A 21220-nucleotide genomic window follows, 5' to 3' on the forward strand; every position below is an offset into this window, starting at 1 on the left:
AGATTTGATGGAGAAATTAAAACCTTTACAGACAAGCAAAAGCTGAGAGAGTTCAGCACCACCAAACGAGCTTTACAACAAATGCTAAAGGAACTTCTCTAGGCAAGAAACACAACAGAAGGAAAATACCTACAATAACGAACCCAAAACAATTAAGGAAATGGGAATAGGAACATACATATCAATAATTACCTTAAATGTAAATGGACTAAATGCTCCCACCAAAAGACACAGATTGGCTGAATGGATACAAAAACAAGACCCATATATATGCTGTCTACAAGAGACACACTTCAGACCTAGAGACACATACAGATTGAAAGTAAGGGGATGGAAAAAGATATTCCATGCAAATGGAAATCAAAAGAAAGCTGGAGTAGCAATTCTTATATCAGACAAAATAGACTTTAAAATAAAGACTATTAGAAGAGACAAAGAAGGACACTACATAATGATCAAGGGATGAATCCAAGAAGAAGATATAACAATTGTAAATATTTATGCACCCAACATAGGAGCACCTCAATACATAAGGCAAGTACTAACAGCCATAAAAGGGGAAATCAACAGTAACACACTCAGAGTAGGGGACTTTAACACCCCACTTTCACCAATGGACAGATCATCCAAAATGAAAATAAATAAGGAAACACAAGCTTTAAATGATACATTAAACAAGATGGACTTAGTTGATATTTATAGGACATTCCATCCAAGAACAACAGAATACACATTTTTCTCAAGTGCTCATGGAACATTCTCCAGGATAGATCATATCTTGGGTCACAAATCAAGCCTTGGTAAATTTAAGAAAATTGAAATTGTATCAAGTATCTTTTCTGACCACAATGCTATGAGACTAGACATCAATTACAGGAAAAGATCTGTAAAAAATACAAACACATGGAGGCTAAATAATACACTACTCAATAATGAAGTATCACTGAAGAAATCAAAGAGAAAATTAAAACTTACCTAGAAACAAATGACAATGGAGACACGACGACCTAAAACCTATGGAACGCAGCAAAAGCAGTTCTAAGGGGGAAGTTTATAGCAATACAATCCCACCTTAAGAAACAGGAAACATCTCGAGTAAACAACCTGATCCTGCACCTAAAGCAATCAGAGAAAGAAGAACAAAAAACGCCCAAAGTTGCCAGAAGGAAAGAAATCATAAAAATCAGATCAGAAATAAATGAAAAAGAAATGAAGGAAACGATAGCAAAGATCAATAAAACTAAAAGCTGGTTCTTTGAGAAGATAAACAAAATTGATAAACCATTAGCCAGACTCATCAAGAAAAAAAGGGAGAAGACTCAAATCAATAGAATTAGAAATGAAAAAGGAGAAGTAACAACTGACACTGCAGAACTACAAAAGATCATGAGAGATTACTACAAGAAACTCTATGCTAATAAAATGGACAACCTGGAAGAAATGGACAAATTCTTAGAAATGCACAACCTGCCAAGACTGAATCAGGAAGAAATAGAAAATATGAATAGACCAATCACAAGCACTGAAATTGAAACTGTGATTAAAAATCTTCCAACAAACAAAAGCCCAGGGCCAGATGGCTTCACAGGCGAATTCTACCAAACATTTAGAGAAGAGCAAACACCTATTCTTCTCAAACTCTTCCAAAATATAGCAGAGGGAGGAGCACTCCCAAACTCATTCTACGAGGCCACCATCACCTTGATACCAAAACCAGACAAGGATGTCACAAAGAAAGAAAACTACAGGCCAATATCACTGATGAACATAGATGCAAAAATCCTCAATAAAATACTAGCAAACAGAATCCAACAGCACATTAAAAGGATCATACACCATGATCAAGTGGGATTTATTCCAGGAATGCAAGGATTCTTCAATGTATGCAAATCAATCAATGTGATACACCACATTAACAAACTGAAGAAGAAAAACCATATGATCATCTCCATAGATGCAGAGAAAGCTTTCGACAAAATTCAACACCCATTTATGATAAAAACCCTGCAGAAAGTAGGCATAGAGGGAAGTTTCCTCAACATGATAAAGGCCATATATGACAAACCCACAGCCAACATCATCCTCAATGGTGAAAAACTGAAACCATTTCCACTAAGATCAGGAACAAGACAAGGCTGCCCACTCTCACCACTCTTATTCAACTTAGTTTTGGAAGTTTTAGCCACAGCAATCAGAGAAGAAAAGGAAATAAAAGGAATCCAAATTGGGAAAGAAGAAGTAAAGCTGTCACTGTTTGCAGATGACATGATACTATACATAGAGAATCCTAAAGATGCTACCAGAAAATTACTAGAGCTAATCAATGAATTTGGTAAAGTAGCAGGATACAAAATTAATGCACAGAAATCTCTGGCATTCCTGTACACTAATGATGAAAAATCTGAAAGTGAAATCAAGAAAACACTCCCATTTACCACTGCAACAAAAAGAATAAAATATCTAGGAATAAACCTACCTAAGGAGACAAAAGACCTGTATGCAGAAAATTATAAGACACTGATGAAAGAAATTAAAGATGATACAAACAGGTGGAGAGATATACCATGCTCCTGGATTGGAAGAATCAATATTGTGAAAATGACTCTACTACCGAAAGCAATCTACAGATTCAGTGCAAACCCTATCAAACTACCACTGGCATTTTTCACAGAACTAGAACAAAAAATTTCAAAATTTGTTTGGAAAAACAAAAGACCCCCAATAGCCAAAGCAATCTTGAGAATGAAACACGGAGCTGGAGGAATCAGGCTCCCTGACTTCAGACTATACTACAAAGCTACAGTAATCAAGACAGTGTGGTACTGGCACAAAAACAGAAAGATAGATCAGTGGAACAGGATAGAAAGCCCAGAGATAAACCCACGCACATATGGTCAACTTATCTTTGATAAAGGAGGCAGGAATGTACAGTGGAGAAAGGACAGCCTCTTCAATAAGTGGTGCTGGGAAAACTGGACAGGGACATGTAAAAGTATGAGATTAGATCATTCCCTAACACCATACACAAAAATAAGCTCAAAAATGGATTAAAGACCTAAATGTAAGGCCAGGAACTATCAAACCCTTAGAGGAAAACATAGGCAGAACACTCTATGACATAAATCACAGCAAGATCCTTTTGGACCCACCTCCTAGAGAAATGGAAATAAAAACAAAGATAAACAAATGGGACCTAATGAAACTTCAAAGCTTTTGCACAGCAAAGGAAACCATAAACAGGACCCAAAGACAACCCTCAGAATGGGAGAAAATATTTGCAAATGAAGCAACTGACAAAGGATTGATCTCCAAAATTTATAAGCAGCTCATGCAGCTCAATAGCAAAAAAACAAACAGCCCAATCCAAAAATGGGCAGAAGACTTAAATAGGCATTTCTCCAAAGAAGATATACAGACTGCCAACAAACACATGAAAGAATGCTCAACATCATTAATCATTAGAGAAATGCAAATCAAAACTACAATGAGATATCATCTCACACCAGTCAGAATGCCCATCATCAAGAAATCTAGAAACAATAAATGCTGGAGTGGGTGTGGAGAAAAGGGAACACTCTTGCAGTGCTGGTGGGAATGTGAATTGGTACAGCCACTATGGAGAACAGTATGGAGGTTCCTTAAAAAACTAAAAATAGAACTACCATATGACCCAGCAATCCCACTACTGGGCATATACCCTGAGAAAACCATAATTCAAAAAGAGACATGTACCAAAATGTTCATTGCAGCTCTATTCACAATAGCCCGGAGATGGAAACAACCTAAGTGTCCATCATCGGATGAATGGATAAAGAAGATTTGGCACATATATACAATGGAATATTACTCAGCCATAAAAAGAAACGAAACTGAGCTATTTGTAATGAGGTGGATAGACCTAGAGTCTGTCATACAGAGTGAAGTAAGTCAGAAAGAGAAAGACAAATACCGTATGCTAACACATATATATGGAATTTAAGGGAAAAAAATGTCATGAAGAACCTAGGGGTAAAACAGGAATAAAGACAGACCTACTGAGAATGGACTTGAGGATATGGGGAGGGGGAAGGGTAAGCTGTGACAAAACGAAAGAGAGGCATGGACATATATACAGTACCAAACGTAAGGTAGATAGATAGTGGGAAGCAGCTGCATAGCACAGGGAGATCAGCTCGGTGCTTTGTGACTGCCTGGAGGGGTGGGATAGGGAGGGTGGGAGGGAGGGAGACGCAAGAGGGAAGGGATGTGGGAACAGATGTATATGTATGACTGATTCACTTTGTTATAAAGAAGAAACTAATAAAAAAAAAGATGTGAAAAAAATAATAAAAAATAAATAAATTCAAGCCCTAGTACCTGACCAGTTTTAAAATGTAAAATGGTAAAACAACCTATGTTTAACACCCAATATGTGTTGCGAGCTAGGCTATCAAAATACAGTCTTCCCAGACTGAAGAGGAAAATAACAAAATTCTTTTTTTCGGATAATGTATTTTCGCTGCTTTCACTCTCATTTCTAGCTGCCTCTTCAGGGCCCACCTCTGTCTCATTAGTGCTGCGTCAACTACAACTGTTCAGCAATTAGAAGCAGTTACTTGGAAGCAGCGTACAAGCACCAAACACAGGAGCCAAGCTGAACTTCACGAATTGGAGAAGCTTCCCTCTTGCTTCTCAGTCGAGGAAATGGGACTGCATTTCAAAGACAATGCCTGCGAAAGTGCTTGGGCAGGAAACAGCACTCCCGATCTAGTGTTTCATAGATTCAAACTACAGCATGTGGCTGGGAAGAGACTTGGGATTTTGTTATACATAAGGATTAAAGGGACCTTTACAGAGAATTGTGTCTGCACATTGTATATCTGGAAGGACGCAGTGGAAACTGGTAGCAGTGGTTGCCCCTGGGGAGGATGCAACAGGTGTCAAGGGAGCAGAGGAGGGAAAAAAGTCACTGTCCAGAGTGTGCCCTTTCGTAAGCTTTGAATGCTAAATCATGTGCATGTGTTACCTACTCATAAAATCATAATAATAATTTAAGAAACGAATGATATAAAACCCACAAAAAAGGAGCCTGCCAAAACAACCCTAAGGTAGTGAATCCCAAGTTTCCATGCTCAGACTTAGCTTCCTCTTGCCTGTGTGGTCAGAGGAGTCATGGAAGAAGAAAACACTCAGATCGATAGGAGGAGCCCTAATTCACTTCTGAACTCTCAGCCCTTATTTCCAACTACCAGGGGCTTCTCCAGCTGGAGGTCCCACCCATGGGCTCCTCAAAGACAGGATGCTCCAAACCCAAATCCTCCTCTTTTGCTCCCTCTTTTATTCCCTCTTGCCTCCAAGCCTAATCCCCCTCCAATATTTTCAATTATTATTAGAAAAAACTACCCATTCAGCTTCCCAATCTATTGATAAAAACCTTAGCATTGCCTTAGGGACCCTCTCATCTCCTGGTCCTCATTATAGTCACCAAATACTGTTAATTCCATCTTGATGATGTTTCTCCGAGGTGACCTCTCGTCCTATCCCACTGATGGCTTATAAACTGTATTCCTTCACTGGAATGGGAGCTCCTGCTGGTTTTCCAGCTAGTTCATTCTCCGTATTTCCCAGTCCCCACCCTCATCATCTTCCTCAAAGACGATTATCTGATCATGCTTAGGAACCTTGGACAGCTCCCTGCTGCCTACAGAATGAAGCCCAAAGGTCCTGTTTTGACAAATGACTGTTTACATGGTGGACAGAAGAGTCATTTCATCCCTAACACATACCTATGTTCTGGCCCCTCTAAAGTAACAAGCCTTGTTCATTTATGCCTCTTTTGTGCCTCCACATCTTTGTACTGGTTGTTTTCCTTGACTTGAAAGCTTTCCCCTCCTTCCCCACTTGGCTTTATCCAAAAAGGAAATTCCTACCCACCCTTCTAGACCCCCACTAATTTTTCACTTTCTCTGAAATGCCTTTCGGGACTGTTCCCTCCCCTTTGCTCCTCTGATACTCTGCACACACACACCCTTACAGCCCTAAACACATTCTTTCATAATTATTTATGTTTCTAACTCCCCTGCCAGAATGGGAGAGGCTTTAAAAAAACAGCTGCTACATTTTATTCATCTTTGAATCCGCTGCACCTCCCTGCTAGCATTGCACATAAATGTTTGCTGAATGAATTGGTTGAAAGTACTTTGGTAAAAATGGAACACATTATTCCCCCAATTTTTTAGACCTCTGTGGCTGAAATCTCATCTCTTTGCCCTCTCTCTCTGCATACATTTTGGCAGCTACCACGGGTCTCAGGAGGGCCAGTTATTCAAAGGCAACTAACAAAGTGCCTGCTATTTGTAAACCCTCTGGGCTAGATTTAGAGATTGCCTTTCTTAGCTCTGACAGCTCTCCTTTGAGCATTCATCCACTCTAAGAAGCATTTCTCTCCCAAATGTCTGGAGTCCTATAAGTAACCTCTGTTTACCCTGAAAACACTTTCAGGGATGCTGAAAGGAGCTAAAAAAAGAAAAAAACAATGTAGTGACCCAGCCGGGTACCCAGCTGGTCAGTAAGCCTCTGTCCCCTAGGAAGAGAAGGGGGCTTCGGAGACTCTGCTCTAATCCCCGCCCACTTCTGTCACCATCAGCTACTTTACTGCTCTCTGCTCCCCAGTGAAGACCTTGGCAGCCCATTATCCATTAATCACAAGACTATTCAGGTAAAACAGCATGATAAGCAAAGTGATAACCTCGGTGGCCTAAGGAACCGTGGTCTTTAGCGTTCCTGGACCCAATTTACTCTCAAGTAAAGTGAGCCCTGACCACTTTCCAATGTGGCAGTCTCCATCCAGCCCAGCTTTACAGTATGGGTACTCACGGTTCCGGGGTGTAGAGGGGGTCCGAGCCATGGCGGATGTACTGAGTACAGTGGAACACTCTGTAGGCCAGTCCTGCCAGAAAGTCTCGAGGACTCAGGTATCCAGCCACTGGTCTCACCGTGAAGCCAGACCTTTCTAAAGAGGCAACAGAAAGAGTCAACTAAATATTAACCCGACAGGACTTGATGGTCCAAGCAGGGCTTCCTATTATTTATAAGGTTGTTTTAGAAACAAAGTAATCAACGTCCTAAAACTCTTGACAATTGAATGACATACACTGTTAACAGCTATCGTGTTTGTGTCTTCGGATGACTAAAATACACTCACGAATGATGGTTTCCAGGGGAATAAGACATTCAATAAAATGGAAAGGCAAAAAAACTTTAAGGATTTAAATTCAGAGGCCAAATTAGGATAAGACAGCTCAAATACACAGGAGAAGAATACAATCTAAAGTGATGTAAACTAAATTTTTGGTGGTGAGCACAAGGTAGTGTACATAGAAGTAGAAATATAAGGTTGTACATGTGAAACTTATATAATATTCTAAACCAATGTGACCTCAATAAGAATTTTTTTTAAATACATCAGATGTAAAAGACTACACATTTTGTGATTCTATTTATATGATGTCCAGAGGAGGAATATCTATAGATAGAAAGCAAATCAGTGGTTGCCCAGGGCTAGGGGTAGGAACAAGGATTGACCATAAAGGGGCAAAAGAAAACTTTTTGCAGTGATGGAAATGTTATAAAACTGAATTGCTGTGATGGTTACACAACTCGATAAATTTACTAGCATCACTGAATTGTACAGATACAGTGGGTAAATTTTATGTTATGTAAACTATACCTCAATGAATGAAGCTGCCAAAATACATAAATAAATAAATAAATAAAGTGATGCTTACTACAGATTATCTGTTATCTTTCTAAAGACACACCTAGATAGGGATTCTTTCTGCGTGTATGTGGTCAGTGAACACAAAGCTAATTCACCCCCTTGACTGGCATCCTGGAATCAGTCCACATGACAGCTTTCTATTGTCAAAACCACCTAACCCCTTCATTCCACGTTGCAATACCCCATTTCTGTGATATTATGAAAACAATTATATTAATTACCACAGTTTGAAAAGGTACACTAAAGCTCTGCATGCTTTGTTGTTTTATGGTAAGAGGAAAAAAACAAAATAAGCAGAATACAATAAAATCTCTGAAATCAGCCTAGACTGCTAACCCAGTTAAGGACTGCTTAATACTTCCTGCTCATGAAGGCCCAGAAAATTTCAACAGGAGGGGCTCTTCTTCTGATATCAGCACTGTAAAGCCCCCCATTCTGAAAAATTCAGCTCATTAGAAGAGCATCTCCGAATGGTTAGAAATGGTTTTGAAAGATAAAAACCAATTAAGCGTATAAAACAAGTCTACTCTGGGATTCTGGGTACCTACAAGGAAATAACCCTGTTCTCAGGCCTCCTCAGACCTGTAATTCTAACAGTGTTCAGTTCATTCCAAAAGTTCTCAGGTGGATTGATTGTTCTCCACTGAAAATCAAAAAGATAAGTGTATTTTTTTTCTTTTTGAATTTTATGTCAATTAAGCCAGTATCCCACATGTGGGATACAGGGGGAGCATCCTTTAGTTTAATAGTTATGTATTTTATTTTCTTATAAATTTAAAAATAGGGGCTTCCCTGGTGGCGCAGTGGTTGAGAGTCCGCCTGCCGATGCAGGGGACATGGGTTCGTGCCCCGGTCCAGGAAGATCCCACATGCCGTGGAGCAGCTGGGCCCGTGAGCCATGGCCGCTGAGCCTGCGCGTCCGGAGCCTGTGCTCCACAACGGGAGAGGCCACAACAGTGAGAGGCCCGTGTACCGTAAAAAAATAATTAAAATAAATAAATAAATAAATATAAATAAATAAATATATATATATATATATGTATCTATCACATCAAGAAATTTGAATTTGTGACTACCATTGCTTAAAAGTTTCCTATTAAAATAAATTTGGTATTTTAAAAGTGAGTCAATTAAAAGAAATAAAAATACACACATTTACATTGTGCTTGCTGTGTACCAATGAATGATGCAAACTGAGTGCCCAGTACCCAGCTCATCAAAGGTGTGAAAATCAATAACAATAATAGTAGTAATAGTAACTAAAACTCTGCTATGCTTAATGTGTGTCAAGCAATAACTTTAGGGCTTTAAGGTATATCAATTAGTTTCCCCTCCCAACACTGTAAGGTAGATAAAATTATTATCTGTTTGCCAAGAGGAAACTGAGGCACAGAGAAGTTAAGGTAATTCATCTATCTAAGGTCACACAGCCAGGAACCGGCAGAGCCGTGACTCAACCCCAGGCGTTCTGCATCCAGAATCTGTACTGTACTATACTGCCCCTCATAAAAATATTAAGTTGGGTGACAGATATGGCAAAACTTATGAGATGGTAATCTAATTCCTGGGGTTTGAGGAACAAAGCAGTAAAAAGCATCCCCACATAGGAATAATCAAGACCATGGTAAATATATAATATGCACATAATTCCATGGGAAACAAAGAGGGACAGGCCAGAGGCAGGGCCGTTAGGGAGAATATAATCTAGTTAAACAACGGCATACGGCATTATGCATTGAGGCGCTAATTAAATGACACTGATCACTGGTCCTCAATCTCTTTCTCTTGGTAACAAGTATCATGGATGACATCCACGCATGGGGCCCTCTCATCATGCTAAGTGTGGTTCTCAGTGGACCAGCTGTCAGGCCATGCCTACCTCTCTCCTGATACACACATGAGCTAGGATGAAACTGTGGTGGCTCTTATGATGAGGATTCATAAAGAAGGCAGGACTTGCTCTGAGCCTTGAAGAACAGGTAGAATCTGAGCAGGTGAAGGAATGACTTTTCTAGCAAGGCACAGAGCCTAAGCAGTGGTATGAAGACCCACAGCTAGAACAGAGGGTTTGTGCGGTGCAGTCATAGCAGCAGACACACTTGGAAAGCTGAGTCAGGGCCTGAGCAGTTCAGAACTTGCGTGTACAAACCAGAGGCCAGCAAACTATGGCCTGTAGTCCAAATCCGGGTTGCCGCCTGTTTGTGTATACCTGTGAGCTAAGAATAGTTTTTACAATTTTTTTGGCCACGCCGCACGGCTGGTGGGATCTCAGTTCCCTGACCAGGGATTTCATCCAGGGCCATGGCAATGAAAGCCCGGAATCCTAACTACTAGGCCACCAGGGAACTCCCTTTACTTTTTTTTTTTTTTTTTTTTCCGGTACGCGGGCCTCTCACTGTTGTGGCCTCTCCCGTTGCGGACCACAGGCCCTGGAAGTGCAGGCTCAGTGGCCATGGCTCACAGGCCCAGCTGCTCCACGGCATGTGGGATCTTCCTGGAGCAGGGCATGAACCCATGTCCCCTGCATCGGCAGGTGGACTCTCAACCACTGCGCCACCAGGGAAGCCCTCCCTTTACATTTTTTAATGGTCACATTTAAACGGTTATAATAAGTACCTACCTAATAGCCTCGATTTTGCCTCTTGGCCCACAAAGTCTAAAATATTTACTATCTATCTGGCCTTTTACAAAAAAATAAAAAGTTTGCCAACCCCAGTAAAATCAAAGGGGAGCCACTGGGGCTTCCCTGGTGGCGCAGCGGTTGAGAATCTGCCTGCTAACGCAAGGGACTCGGGTTCGAGCCCTGGTCTGGGAAGATCCCACATGCCGCGGAGCAACTAGGTCCGTGAGCCACAACTACTGAGCCTGCGCGTCTGGAGCCTGTGCTCCGCAACAAGAGAGGCCGCGATAGTGAGAGGCCCGCGCACCACGATGAAGAGTGGCCCCCGCTTGCCACGACTAGAGAAAGCCCTCGCACAGAAACGAAGACCCAACGCAGCAAAAATAAATAAATAACTTAATAAACTCCTACCCCCGACATCTTCTTTAAAAAATTAATTAATTAATTAATTAAAAAAAAAAGGAGGGGGAGCCACTGATAGCTTCTGAGCAGAGATGTCAGGAACGAAGAGATACTTTAGGAAGCTTCATCCAGAAACAGCAGGCAGGCGAGTAGAGGGGAGAAGAAACAGATGTCAAGGATACAGTGATGGGGACCTCAGTGTGGATGGTAGCAGCGGAATGGAAAGAAGAGGACAGGTTCACCATGGGTCACAAAGCTAGAAGTGGCAATACCTGGGGACTGGGGTAAGCTCAGTCCTAATTAGGCCCTCCTAATAAGTCCCTACCCTAATGCTCTGAACCTGGGAATATGTTCCTTTAGATGGCAAAATGGACTTTACAGATGTGATTAAGTTAAGGGTCTTGAGCTGGGGAGATCATCCTAGATTATCTAGGTGGGGCTGATATAATCACAAGCATTCTTATAAGAGAGAGGCAGGAGGGTCAGAGTCAGAGGACATGTGACAATGGAAGCAAAGGCTGGAGTGAGGTAAGGGAGGAGCCACGAGGCAAGGCATGTGGTAGACTCTAGAAGCTGAAAAGGCAAGGGAACAGAAGGCTTCAGAAAGAACACAGCCTTGCCAACTCCTTGATTTTAGACTTCTAATCTCCAGAACTGTAAGATAATACATTCATGTTAAGTCACCAAGTTTGCGGTAATGTGTTACAGCTGAATAAGAAGCTCATATGAAGGCTGATTAAGTGTGGCAGGGAGGCGAGCAGGGGTAGGACTTCAGAGGAGGAGTGTAACCGAGCAGAACCCTATGAGGGGGCTTCCCTGGTGGCGCAGTGGTTGGGAATCCGCCTGCCAATGCAGGGGACACGGGTTCGAGCCCTGGTCCGGGAAGATCCCACATGCCGCGGAGCAACTAAGCCCGTGCGCCACAACTACTGAGCCTGTGCTCTAGAGCCTGCAAGCCACAACTACTGAAGCTCGCGCACCTGGAGCCCGTGCTCCACAACAAGAGAAGCCACTGCAGTGAGAAGCCCGCGCACCGCAACGAAGAGTAGCCCCCGCTCACCGCAACTAGAGAAAAGCCCGCGCGCAGCAACGAAGACCCAACGCAGCCAAAAATTAATTAATTAATTAATTAAATTTTTTAAAAAGAATAAATTTAATCAGAAGTGAGAAAATGCAGAAAGAAAGGAAAACGGTCAAGCAAGACAAAATAATAATACCTTAGCCATTAAACAAAGTCAAGGACCTTTAGTTCTTCCTCAAGGACTATATAGATAATATTCTGAGCCACGTCCTTTGAGCTGTTTTGCAGATACTGAAACCCACACCAGGTGGAAGAAGTTAACTGTATGCTGCCCACAAGCCCTAGACCCCAGACCGGCTGGAGCCAGAAGGTTGATGATGCTGGCTCCCAATTACGTCCCCACCGACCAATCAGAAGAACGTCCCCGAGCCGACCACGCCCTGCTCCTTGAACACTGTAAGACTGCTCACTACCCCCTCCAGGGCAGGCACACAGTCTTGAGAGCATTAGCCCACTGTGGCCCCCTTTACCCGGCAAAGCAATAAACCTATTCTTTTCTACTTCACCCCAAACCCTGTCTCCGCGTTTCTATTCAGCACCAGTGAACAGAGGCCAAGTTTCGGCAACAGGAATCCCTAGAGCCTGATGAGTCTAGAGAATCTATCATCACCGATAGAAACAGGGAAGACAGGTGAGGAAGGGAGTTCCAGGGAAAGAGGTAGGCGGCAAGGCTTTAGCTTTTAGAACTGTTGTGCTTGAAATGGGGAAGAGAGAAAAGAGCAGAACCCGAGGACTTACCCGCAGCGAAGGACACAGAAGGAAGTGCGGCCACTGTAAAACTTCACCTCCACCCCCATCCCCGCAGAAGCCTGAAGTTTTCCCAGTTGCTGTCCCAGGAGGGTCAGTGAGGAGAGTGACCACACAGAGAACGTGGACACCAGGGGACTCTGCTTCACCTCGCTTCCTGCTCTCACCCCAGCACTACTGTTCCGGGCACGATTTATACTTTACAATAGCGATCTGATTCACTGACTGACCTCCTCCCCAGAGGAAAGTCACTACACTCGACATTATCCGTGATATTTCTTCATCCAGTACATAATTCTTAGCAAAGCAAATACAAAGCTACCTTTGAGATCATTCCATGCCTATGTAGCCCAACAGAGTCGTTCCTGGATCAGAAAAAGCTCAAAGCTGAACTTGCAAATGTCGGTTGGGGTTCGCTGTATAAAACAGCCCACCAGAGAGCCCTCACCAAGGCCCTGGGCTGGGTGACGAGCTGAGTCCATCTCCCTGCTCAGAGGCCCTGCTGTGCTTCCCACAGGTGGCCCAGGTAACTGTTGGCGCAGTGCTCCTCTTTTTAAATCAAAGGGAGCTCTTATTTGGAAAAAGGGCGTTGCTGCCACGTGTGTCCTTAGACGGCCCATGAGGATGTGGGGTAGGAAGAGAGAGCCCGTGTGAAGCTTACCTTTCAGAAAAACCGAGACGTCTTCAAGTTGGGGCACGTTGTCCTCCCTGTAGCCACAGTATTTAGTCAGCAGAGGGAAGTTTTTCAAATACTCCCGGCAAGCATGAGTAGGATAGAGTTTGGAGAGCTCTCGGAACACAACGCCCCAAGTTTTAGTTTCTTCCTCTGTGTACTCCACTCTGGGGATGGGCTGACCACTAGGCAGGAGAGAAGAGAAATGAATGATTCTAGCTCTGGGTCACTGGGCTAAGTGTTTTCTCACCTTCATACCTATGTGAGTCAGATTCCTGTAAAGTGGGACGCCTGAGTGTCCGAAAGGATCCCACGAAGTGTTACTTTTTGAAGAAAATGCTAACCTTCTAATTTTGTGTATGTGTTTAAACTTTCATATAAATGATTTAAGTTATGTCTTCACACATCCTTATGGACATTTGATAAGATTTTTGTTCTGACACTGTGATCAGTAACGAGTTAAGAGTTCCGGGTTGGAAGGAACTGGTTTAGGTCCAAAGCTGTGCTCTGAGAACCTTTTCTGCAATCACCTGACAACAGTAATAAATGGATGTTGTCTTTTGAAAATAAAATTGCCTGTGGGTCCTCTTTGTCTTTGGCAGGGAACTCACCCCAATCTCCTAGTGTCATTTTGAGGTTATTTGTTCAGTGAGAGAAATGTCTGGGAAATACTAAAAGCCTAGGCCAAACTTAAGCAAGAGTTTTGCAAACTGCAAAATAGGAACATTTATTATACATCATGCTGAGAAGTGCACACATTAAGCCCTGTCAGTTAGGAGAGAGGTCAGCAAACTTTTTCCATAAAGGTCTAAAAAGTAAATATTTTAAGCTTGTGTGCCATACAGTCTCTATCAAAACTGCCCAGGTCTGTCACTGTATCTTGAAAACAGCCACAGATAATATGTAAACACACGAACATAGCTATGTTCTAATAAAACCTGCATTACAAAAACAGACCAGATTCAGCCTGTAAGTCATAGCGAGCCGATGCCTGGTTTGGAATATTGAGAGGCAGCCCTGGACTGGGGTGGTCAGGGAGAGCTTCCTCGGAGAAGGCACAACTTAAGCTGAGACTTGTTGGCCAGGTAGGATCTGCAGGTGCCCTGACAGAAAGAAAGGTGAGTTTAAAAATGCTCTTCTAACAGCAGCCAGCAGCCATGAGCAGGGACCATAGCTCCTGAGGCCACGAGAGGTCAGGAGAAAGGAGGGAATATGTACACGTGCTTTTACAAACTATGGCTTGAAGAGCCAGAATCTGAATTTAGCCTCTGATTAAGAAACTTATCCTGAAAGTGAAAACTTCTCATGACCTGCTCGACAGTTACCTGCAGCAGTCCCCCACTGCCCTCCCTGGCCACTTGTCACAGATTCTGCCCCTGCAGTCAGCAAAGACCCACACAACATATGGAAGTCCAATATATACACATAAACCTAGGGATTCTGCCCCTGTGAGCTATGTAATCCAGTAACCCAGCCTGCACAGGCAGCAACTGGCCCTCAGGGCTGCTGCAGCCTCAGGCACCTTCAGCAAGTTGGGGTCATTCAGAAGCGCCCCCTTAGGTAGAAAAAAGGGCAGGAGGACAGTAACAAGAGCAGGCTCATAAGCAGAGCCCTGTCCCCAGCCCTCTGCGTACTTCCAAGTATTCTTACCGAAATCTTTTCTGTTGAAGGTTCAGGTCCAAATGTGATTCCTACCTGCCTCAAATTATTTTTACTGAAAAAAATTAACTGCGGTACATGAGGGATGAGGGAACAACACACACTGAAGAAAAAAACAGAAACTAACATTTATTTTCTCTAAGTACCAAGACTAGGGCTTATGACAAGCCAAATTAGAACAAGATTAGCTTGTTTAAATATGACTGTTGATAACAAATAAAAAATTACAACCCGACAAATATTTGCTGAGAAGATCAAGACTGTTAAGGCTTAACCGCTGTGATGAATTTAGAAGAAAGCTTGAAATGGAAAGATAAAAATAGAAAGGATGTAAGGAAATAAAAACATGAATGGTCTGCCTCTGATACCAGAAAATTCAACAAAATCAATTTGAGTCGGGGAAGCCAATAAAGCTGATAAGGGCTGTGAACAATCAGAAGGTGGAAAGCAATGAGGCTGAAACAATAAATGAAATACTGAGAAGCCATTTGAAAAGAATCATTAGGTCAAACTTTTCCCTTCGATATCAGTCTGTAAATATGCAGCGTTTCAAAGGGGAACTGACTGTAGCCAACAGGAAGCTGCAGAAGAAAGACAAGTGTGAGTCTGGGTAGGGAAAAGGAGTTATACAGACCTTTCTCCACTTACACTGGGGTTACCTTGTGATAAACCCAATGTAAGTTGAAAATATCATCAGTCGACAATGCCTTTAATACACCTAACATACCAAACATCATGGCTCAGCCTAGCCTACCTTAAACGTACCCAGAACACTTACATTAGCCTACAGCTGGGCAGACTCATCTAACACAAAGCCTATTTTATAATAAAGTGTTGAATATCTCATGTACTTTATGGAATACTGTACTGAAAGTGAAAAACAGAATGGTTGCCTAGCTACAGAATGATTGTAGGTGTATCGGTTGTTCAGCCTGGCGATTGAGGGGGGCTGACCATGGCTCCCTGCCACGGTTCAGCATCACAAGAGAGAATTACACCGCATATTGCACTGAAAAAAAAGATCAAAATTCAAAATTAGAAGTACGGTTTCTACTGAACGCATTTCATTTTCACACCATGGCAAAGTGGAATCATCCTAAGTCGGGCCTGTCAGTACGTACCTGTTACTTAATAATGAATTCCTAGCATCACAACCTTGGGAATACAAATGACCACGCATACAGTCTCATCTGTTTCCACTTGTCTGTTCTGCCTGGGTAACTAATGAGCCTGCTCTTTAAGTTAATAGCTGGTGCAGTGCCCCGCAGCTACCCTGTATCGGTCAGTCTGACTGGTCACGCCAAGATATTTCTCACACCGCTCTGACCCCCATATCCCGGGTAACTATTTAAGGTAAATGTTTAAAAATCAACTTCACACAAAGTAAAGGCTACTTTTTTTTTTTTTTTTTTTTTTTTTGCGGTATGCGGGCCTCTCACTGTTGTGGCCCCTCCCGTTGCAGAGCACAGGCTCTGGACGCGCAGGCTCAGCGGCCATGGCTCATGGGCCCAGCCTCTCCATGGCATGTGGGATCTTCCCGGACCGGGGCATGAACCCGTGTCCCCTGCATCGGCAGGCGAACTCTCAACCACTGCGCCACCAGGGAAGCCCAAGGCTACTTTTATCCATTTAACTTCTGTTAAAAAATATCCCAAATACAGAAAAAATAAGAAATTTCCCACTTTTCCATGTAGTTAATAAAGGTATATAATAATAGCTCATCTTTGAGAACTTACTATTGGCCAGACACTTTTTTAAAGTTAAGTGTTTTTATATAACTTAGCCCATTTGATTCTCACAACTCCATTGAGGTAGATCCCCCCATTTTAGAGATAAGGATATTAAGGCTCAGAGAAACTAAGCCATTTGACTAAGCTCATGGTGCCAAGCTTAAAACCCAGTCTGTCAGGCTCAGGACCGGCTGTGGTCTTAACTGATTAGTGTACGCCAATGAAATAAAAAATGTATCCCAGGTACCAGCTTATTTTCACATACCAAATTAAAATAAGGTTTATAGGTATATGTAGTTATATATAGAAAATCTCATATACAATCATGTAATCATGATACTCGCATATATTTGTATAGATCACATAAAATACTTTCATATTTATTCACTCATTTAACCTTCTCAGTAAGACCGGTAGGTAGTGCTTGGGGCACCAGGAACACAGGGACACCTATTTTTTTTTAAACTTTGAGATTTGACATTTGGAAAAATAAAAATTGTCATGAGAAAAATCAAAATGTGCTGCACTTCTCTGTCCTTGTTATGGGTTAGTGGGCTTTTTGTGAATTATAAATGAGAAGAATGACAGAGGGGTGTCCTGATCTTTCTAGGGCCTAGGACATATACCCACATATCATTATGCATCTATCTCTGAGTACATGTCATAACATGTATGTAATAAGCATCATATCCCAGTGCCCTAAAACTCTGCTCTGGCCTACAACTAAAGTCACTTAAGTACTCCACGTTCTAGAGAAAGCTCTCAGCAGTTGGAGCCAACCATCTCCCTGCAGGGCATTTGAAGAGGCGGCAGAAATGGCTCTACCGCCAACAAACCCCCCTCGTACTACCCTTCCCACCCCACTCCCAAACTTCACCTACCAGTCCAACAGGGAATCAGACATGCAGGATTGTGGGGAAGGCTGGTGTGAGAAGGAAAGGCCCCGTTCCTTCTCCTTCCCTAGGAGAGGAGGGCAGGCTGTGCCACAAGAATCACTTGTAAGGACTGCAGGCGCCCTCAAGAAGTAGGGTCTGGCCTCTCCTTTCCCATCTGGACGCTTGCATGGCAGCAGGATGCCCTGCTCCCCCTGGTGCTGTCACCAGACTGGAGCAATAGAGATGGGCCCTGGGAGAGCGTCTGGAAGCCCAGGAGTATGACGTGCTATGGGGGAGATGAGGGGACCCTTGACAGGTGTCCTCTGAAACTTGAGGTTTGTGTGAACATGGAGCCTGATGCCCAGTGAAATCTAGAAATTCCCATGGGACCCAATGTGGTGTGCCTGGTAGGAAGATGGGGAAGCCCCACCCAATCCAGGACTGCTCAGTTCTCAGGAGATAGAAGAATGCTCCAGGGGTTCCCCTCATCCCTGGAGAGGAAGCACTAAAGGCCAGGTGCATGAGGGGTACCCAAGTTACGATGTGGCCAACCTGGAGAAAAGGATGATGTTGTGAGCACTGAAAGGCCAAAGGAGGACAGGAAGCTTATCTGCAGGGGTGGAAGTGGAGGAAATGGTCTTACCCCAAGAAGACTACACACAACACTATGCAGAGACCATTTCAACAGAGACCACCGCATCAGAAAGAACCTGTCCAAACCAGGGTGAGAGTGGCCAGAGGCCTGCCCACCCCTGACATTCTAACGATCCTGCAAAAAGCCCTCAGCCTCCTCTCAGCTCCCAACTCCCGAGGAACTAGGTCCTAGAAGAGAGAAGGAAAGGTATCTCAGAACCGTACACACACACACACACACACACACACTCCAAAGAACTGAGGAGGAGGAGAATACACTTTGAATCAAATTTAAGATTAATCTTTTTTTAAATGAATGGGACTAGGTCTTAAATACCCCAATGAGAAGAGTCTCATAATAATAATTGAAAATAAAAGGAAAATGAAAGGAAATTAATTGAAAATGATTGGAAATAATTGAAATAATAATTGAAAATGAAAGGAAATTAGTTGTTGCCTAAGGAACTTGCTTCCCAGCAGGAAAGTAAGATTCAACACAGTACAGTGGAAAGCAGTGAGTAGGGAAAATAAAACCATTTTACGTTGGTATAAACCCCAACAAGATGAGACTCCTCAACAAACTAATTACAAGTGAATATTATCACTAGATCTCTAGGAAATCTCCCCCACTTATGTGGAATTAGTTGGGCTTCCGGAATTCTTAACACCCACCAAAATTATTATTCACAGATTCCTAATTTACTGGAGAAAAACAGATGTGACTTTCAGCAGTTTCCACTCAGTGCAGATTCTGCCCTCTTGCCAAAGAATGGCAAACTAAGACTTTACAAACACGACAGGGAACCATTGCTCAGTGAAGACAGTACAAGGAAAAGGGCTGAAACCGTCACTGTCAGGATTTAGCTTGACAATAGGAAAAGCTTCCTGGGTTAGTGGGCTTTTTGTGAATTATAAATGAGAAGAATGACAGAGATGACTAAGAACTTTCTCTGGAAATACTGAAGACTGTGGGAGGCATCTTTCTGCCTGTAAGGTTAAATCCCACTCTTCCTAGAGGCAGGACGATGATTCTGAAAAACCTGCGCATTCCCTGCAGAGAGGAGAAAGTAGAAAGTGCATAGACAAACCTAACCGGGGGCAGGTACCGATAGAGTTACTCTATGTTAAGTCCTGAGCTCGTTAGAACAATGCTGTTTAACAAACACATTTTTACACTGAAATGCAGGGACATAAACCCCACTGGGGCTGAAATTATGGGAGTTCTCTCTCCAGCCAGATGAATAAGCAATAATGCTTTTGTTTTAATTATTTGTTTGATCTTCTCCTCCAGCAGGTCCAACAGCAAGCTCCTTTTCTTATACATATTTTTTTAATTTGGGGAATTGGAAAACCTTTGATTATGGTGGTACAGCCTGGCTACCTCCTGGAGTCCTTGCTGCTAGAATTCCTAATGTGAGATGCAGTTTCTCTGCTTGTGTTATATTTAAAGGAACTCCAGTGTGGAGAAGCAATTCCCCTATTCAGTGGAGGAAGACGAGACAGGCTGAAGTTGATAGTATTTACATCAAGATGGCAAGACTGACTGAATCACAGTGCAGACTGTGTCCTTTGGAAACAGTTGGATTTCCTCAGTGGCAAGGACTAAACAGAGCAGAAGGGAAACCGAGAATTGGTTGAGGGGGGACCAGTGAATCTCATAGAAACAGTTAGGAATGAACTCATTTTCTATTTTATTTCATTACTTGTTCCTCCGAGCTGGAGATGCCTCACTTATTCAAGACCTGTTTATCTGCCTGGACTAAACCGTCCCTTTCATCTCCGCCTCATCTTTTCTCTCCTCTTCCCCACCTTAGGCATTTCTCTTGTGATTGACACTTCTACCTGGGGGTGCCGAAGGGAAATGAGAACAGGAAATATGTAAAAATCCACCATCTTTGCAACTCATTAGCAATTAGCGGCTTCTCTAAGGGTTTGGACAAAGCCTTCGGAGAACGATTATTGGAACATGAAGGCAGGAGGTCTCTGTCCTTCCTGGAATTATGAGATGTGTGTGCTGCACTCCTCAATGGGCATACCCTGAATTCTGCATCATTTCCAGGGAGCTATCTATAATTCACCCTCTCTCCTCATTCAAGAAAGCACATAAGAATACAGAAAAGTGAGACTGACATTATTCCAACATTATTCTAAGAATAATCTTGATTTTGATCTAATGTAATTTTAAAAAGGAAACATTCATCATTCACAAAACTTAATTATTAATTATTACCCAGCATTTGTTATACTTCTAACAACTGAGGTGACACACCAATGTGCAGAAATTTCAATCAGTACTGAGTACTGACTCTCACCCATAGCCAGTGACATAATGTCACCTAGTACTATGCTGGCTGGTACCCCCTTCATAAATAGTATCATCTGCAGCCAGGTGACACCAGAGTAGAGCCATATAGTCAATAAGTGTTCCACAAGATGACGGCTGATGCCTTTGAGACCGGAAAAAAATGTTGCTACAAGCCAAAAACAAAAAAGTCCTCAGTAGAGTGCATGAATTCCGTTAAAGTTTAACCAGAAAGCAAATGCCATTTTTTTTTTTTTTTTTTTTTTTGCGGTACGCGGGCCTCTCACTGCTGTGGCCTCTTCCGTTGCGGGGCGCAGGCTCCAGACGCACAGGCTCAGCGGCCATGGCTCACAGGCCCAGCCGCTCCGCGCCATGTGGGATCTTCCCGGACCGGAGCACGAACCCGTGTCCCCTGCATCGGCAGGCGGACTCTCAACCACTGCGCCACCAGGGAAGCCCGCAAATGCCATTTTTATCTACTGATTTTTAAGAGTCAGTGAGAAAAGTCTAAGGCTCTCGAATTTGATAAAATTACACTTCAGAATTCAGACCATAGAGGACACTCAATAACTTTATGATAAAATACTATCAGTATACTGTATGTAATTATACCTCAATAAAGCTGATTAAAAAAAAATAGTACCAGTAATACTCAGGGGAAAAAATAAGTAAAATATCTAAAATTACTATTCTGCTAAATCTATCCCCCCATTACCATGTACACTCCTTGAGGACAGGG

General features: G+C 42.7%; 1 protein-coding gene across 2 annotated transcripts in view; it reads right to left on the reverse strand.

Moving 5' to 3' along the window:
* Positions 1-21220, reverse strand: part of TPH2 (tryptophan hydroxylase 2) — a 111668-nt gene that overhangs the window by 53133 nt on the left and 37315 nt on the right. For both annotated transcript variants that reach the window (XM_081248855.1, XM_081248854.1), the window contains 2 exons: positions 13271-13467; positions 6856-6991 (listed from right to left, as the gene is read on the reverse strand). In XM_081248855.1, coding sequence (XP_081104981.1) covers positions 6856-6991; positions 13271-13467 — 333 coding nt within the window. The remainder of the gene's footprint in view (positions 1-6855; positions 6992-13270; positions 13468-21220) is intronic.

Source organism: Mesoplodon bidens (assembly GCF_964165515.1).
Source record: "Mesoplodon bidens genome assembly, chromosome: 11".
NCBI classification, from domain to species: Eukaryota; Metazoa; Chordata; class Mammalia; order Artiodactyla; family Ziphiidae; genus Mesoplodon; species Mesoplodon bidens.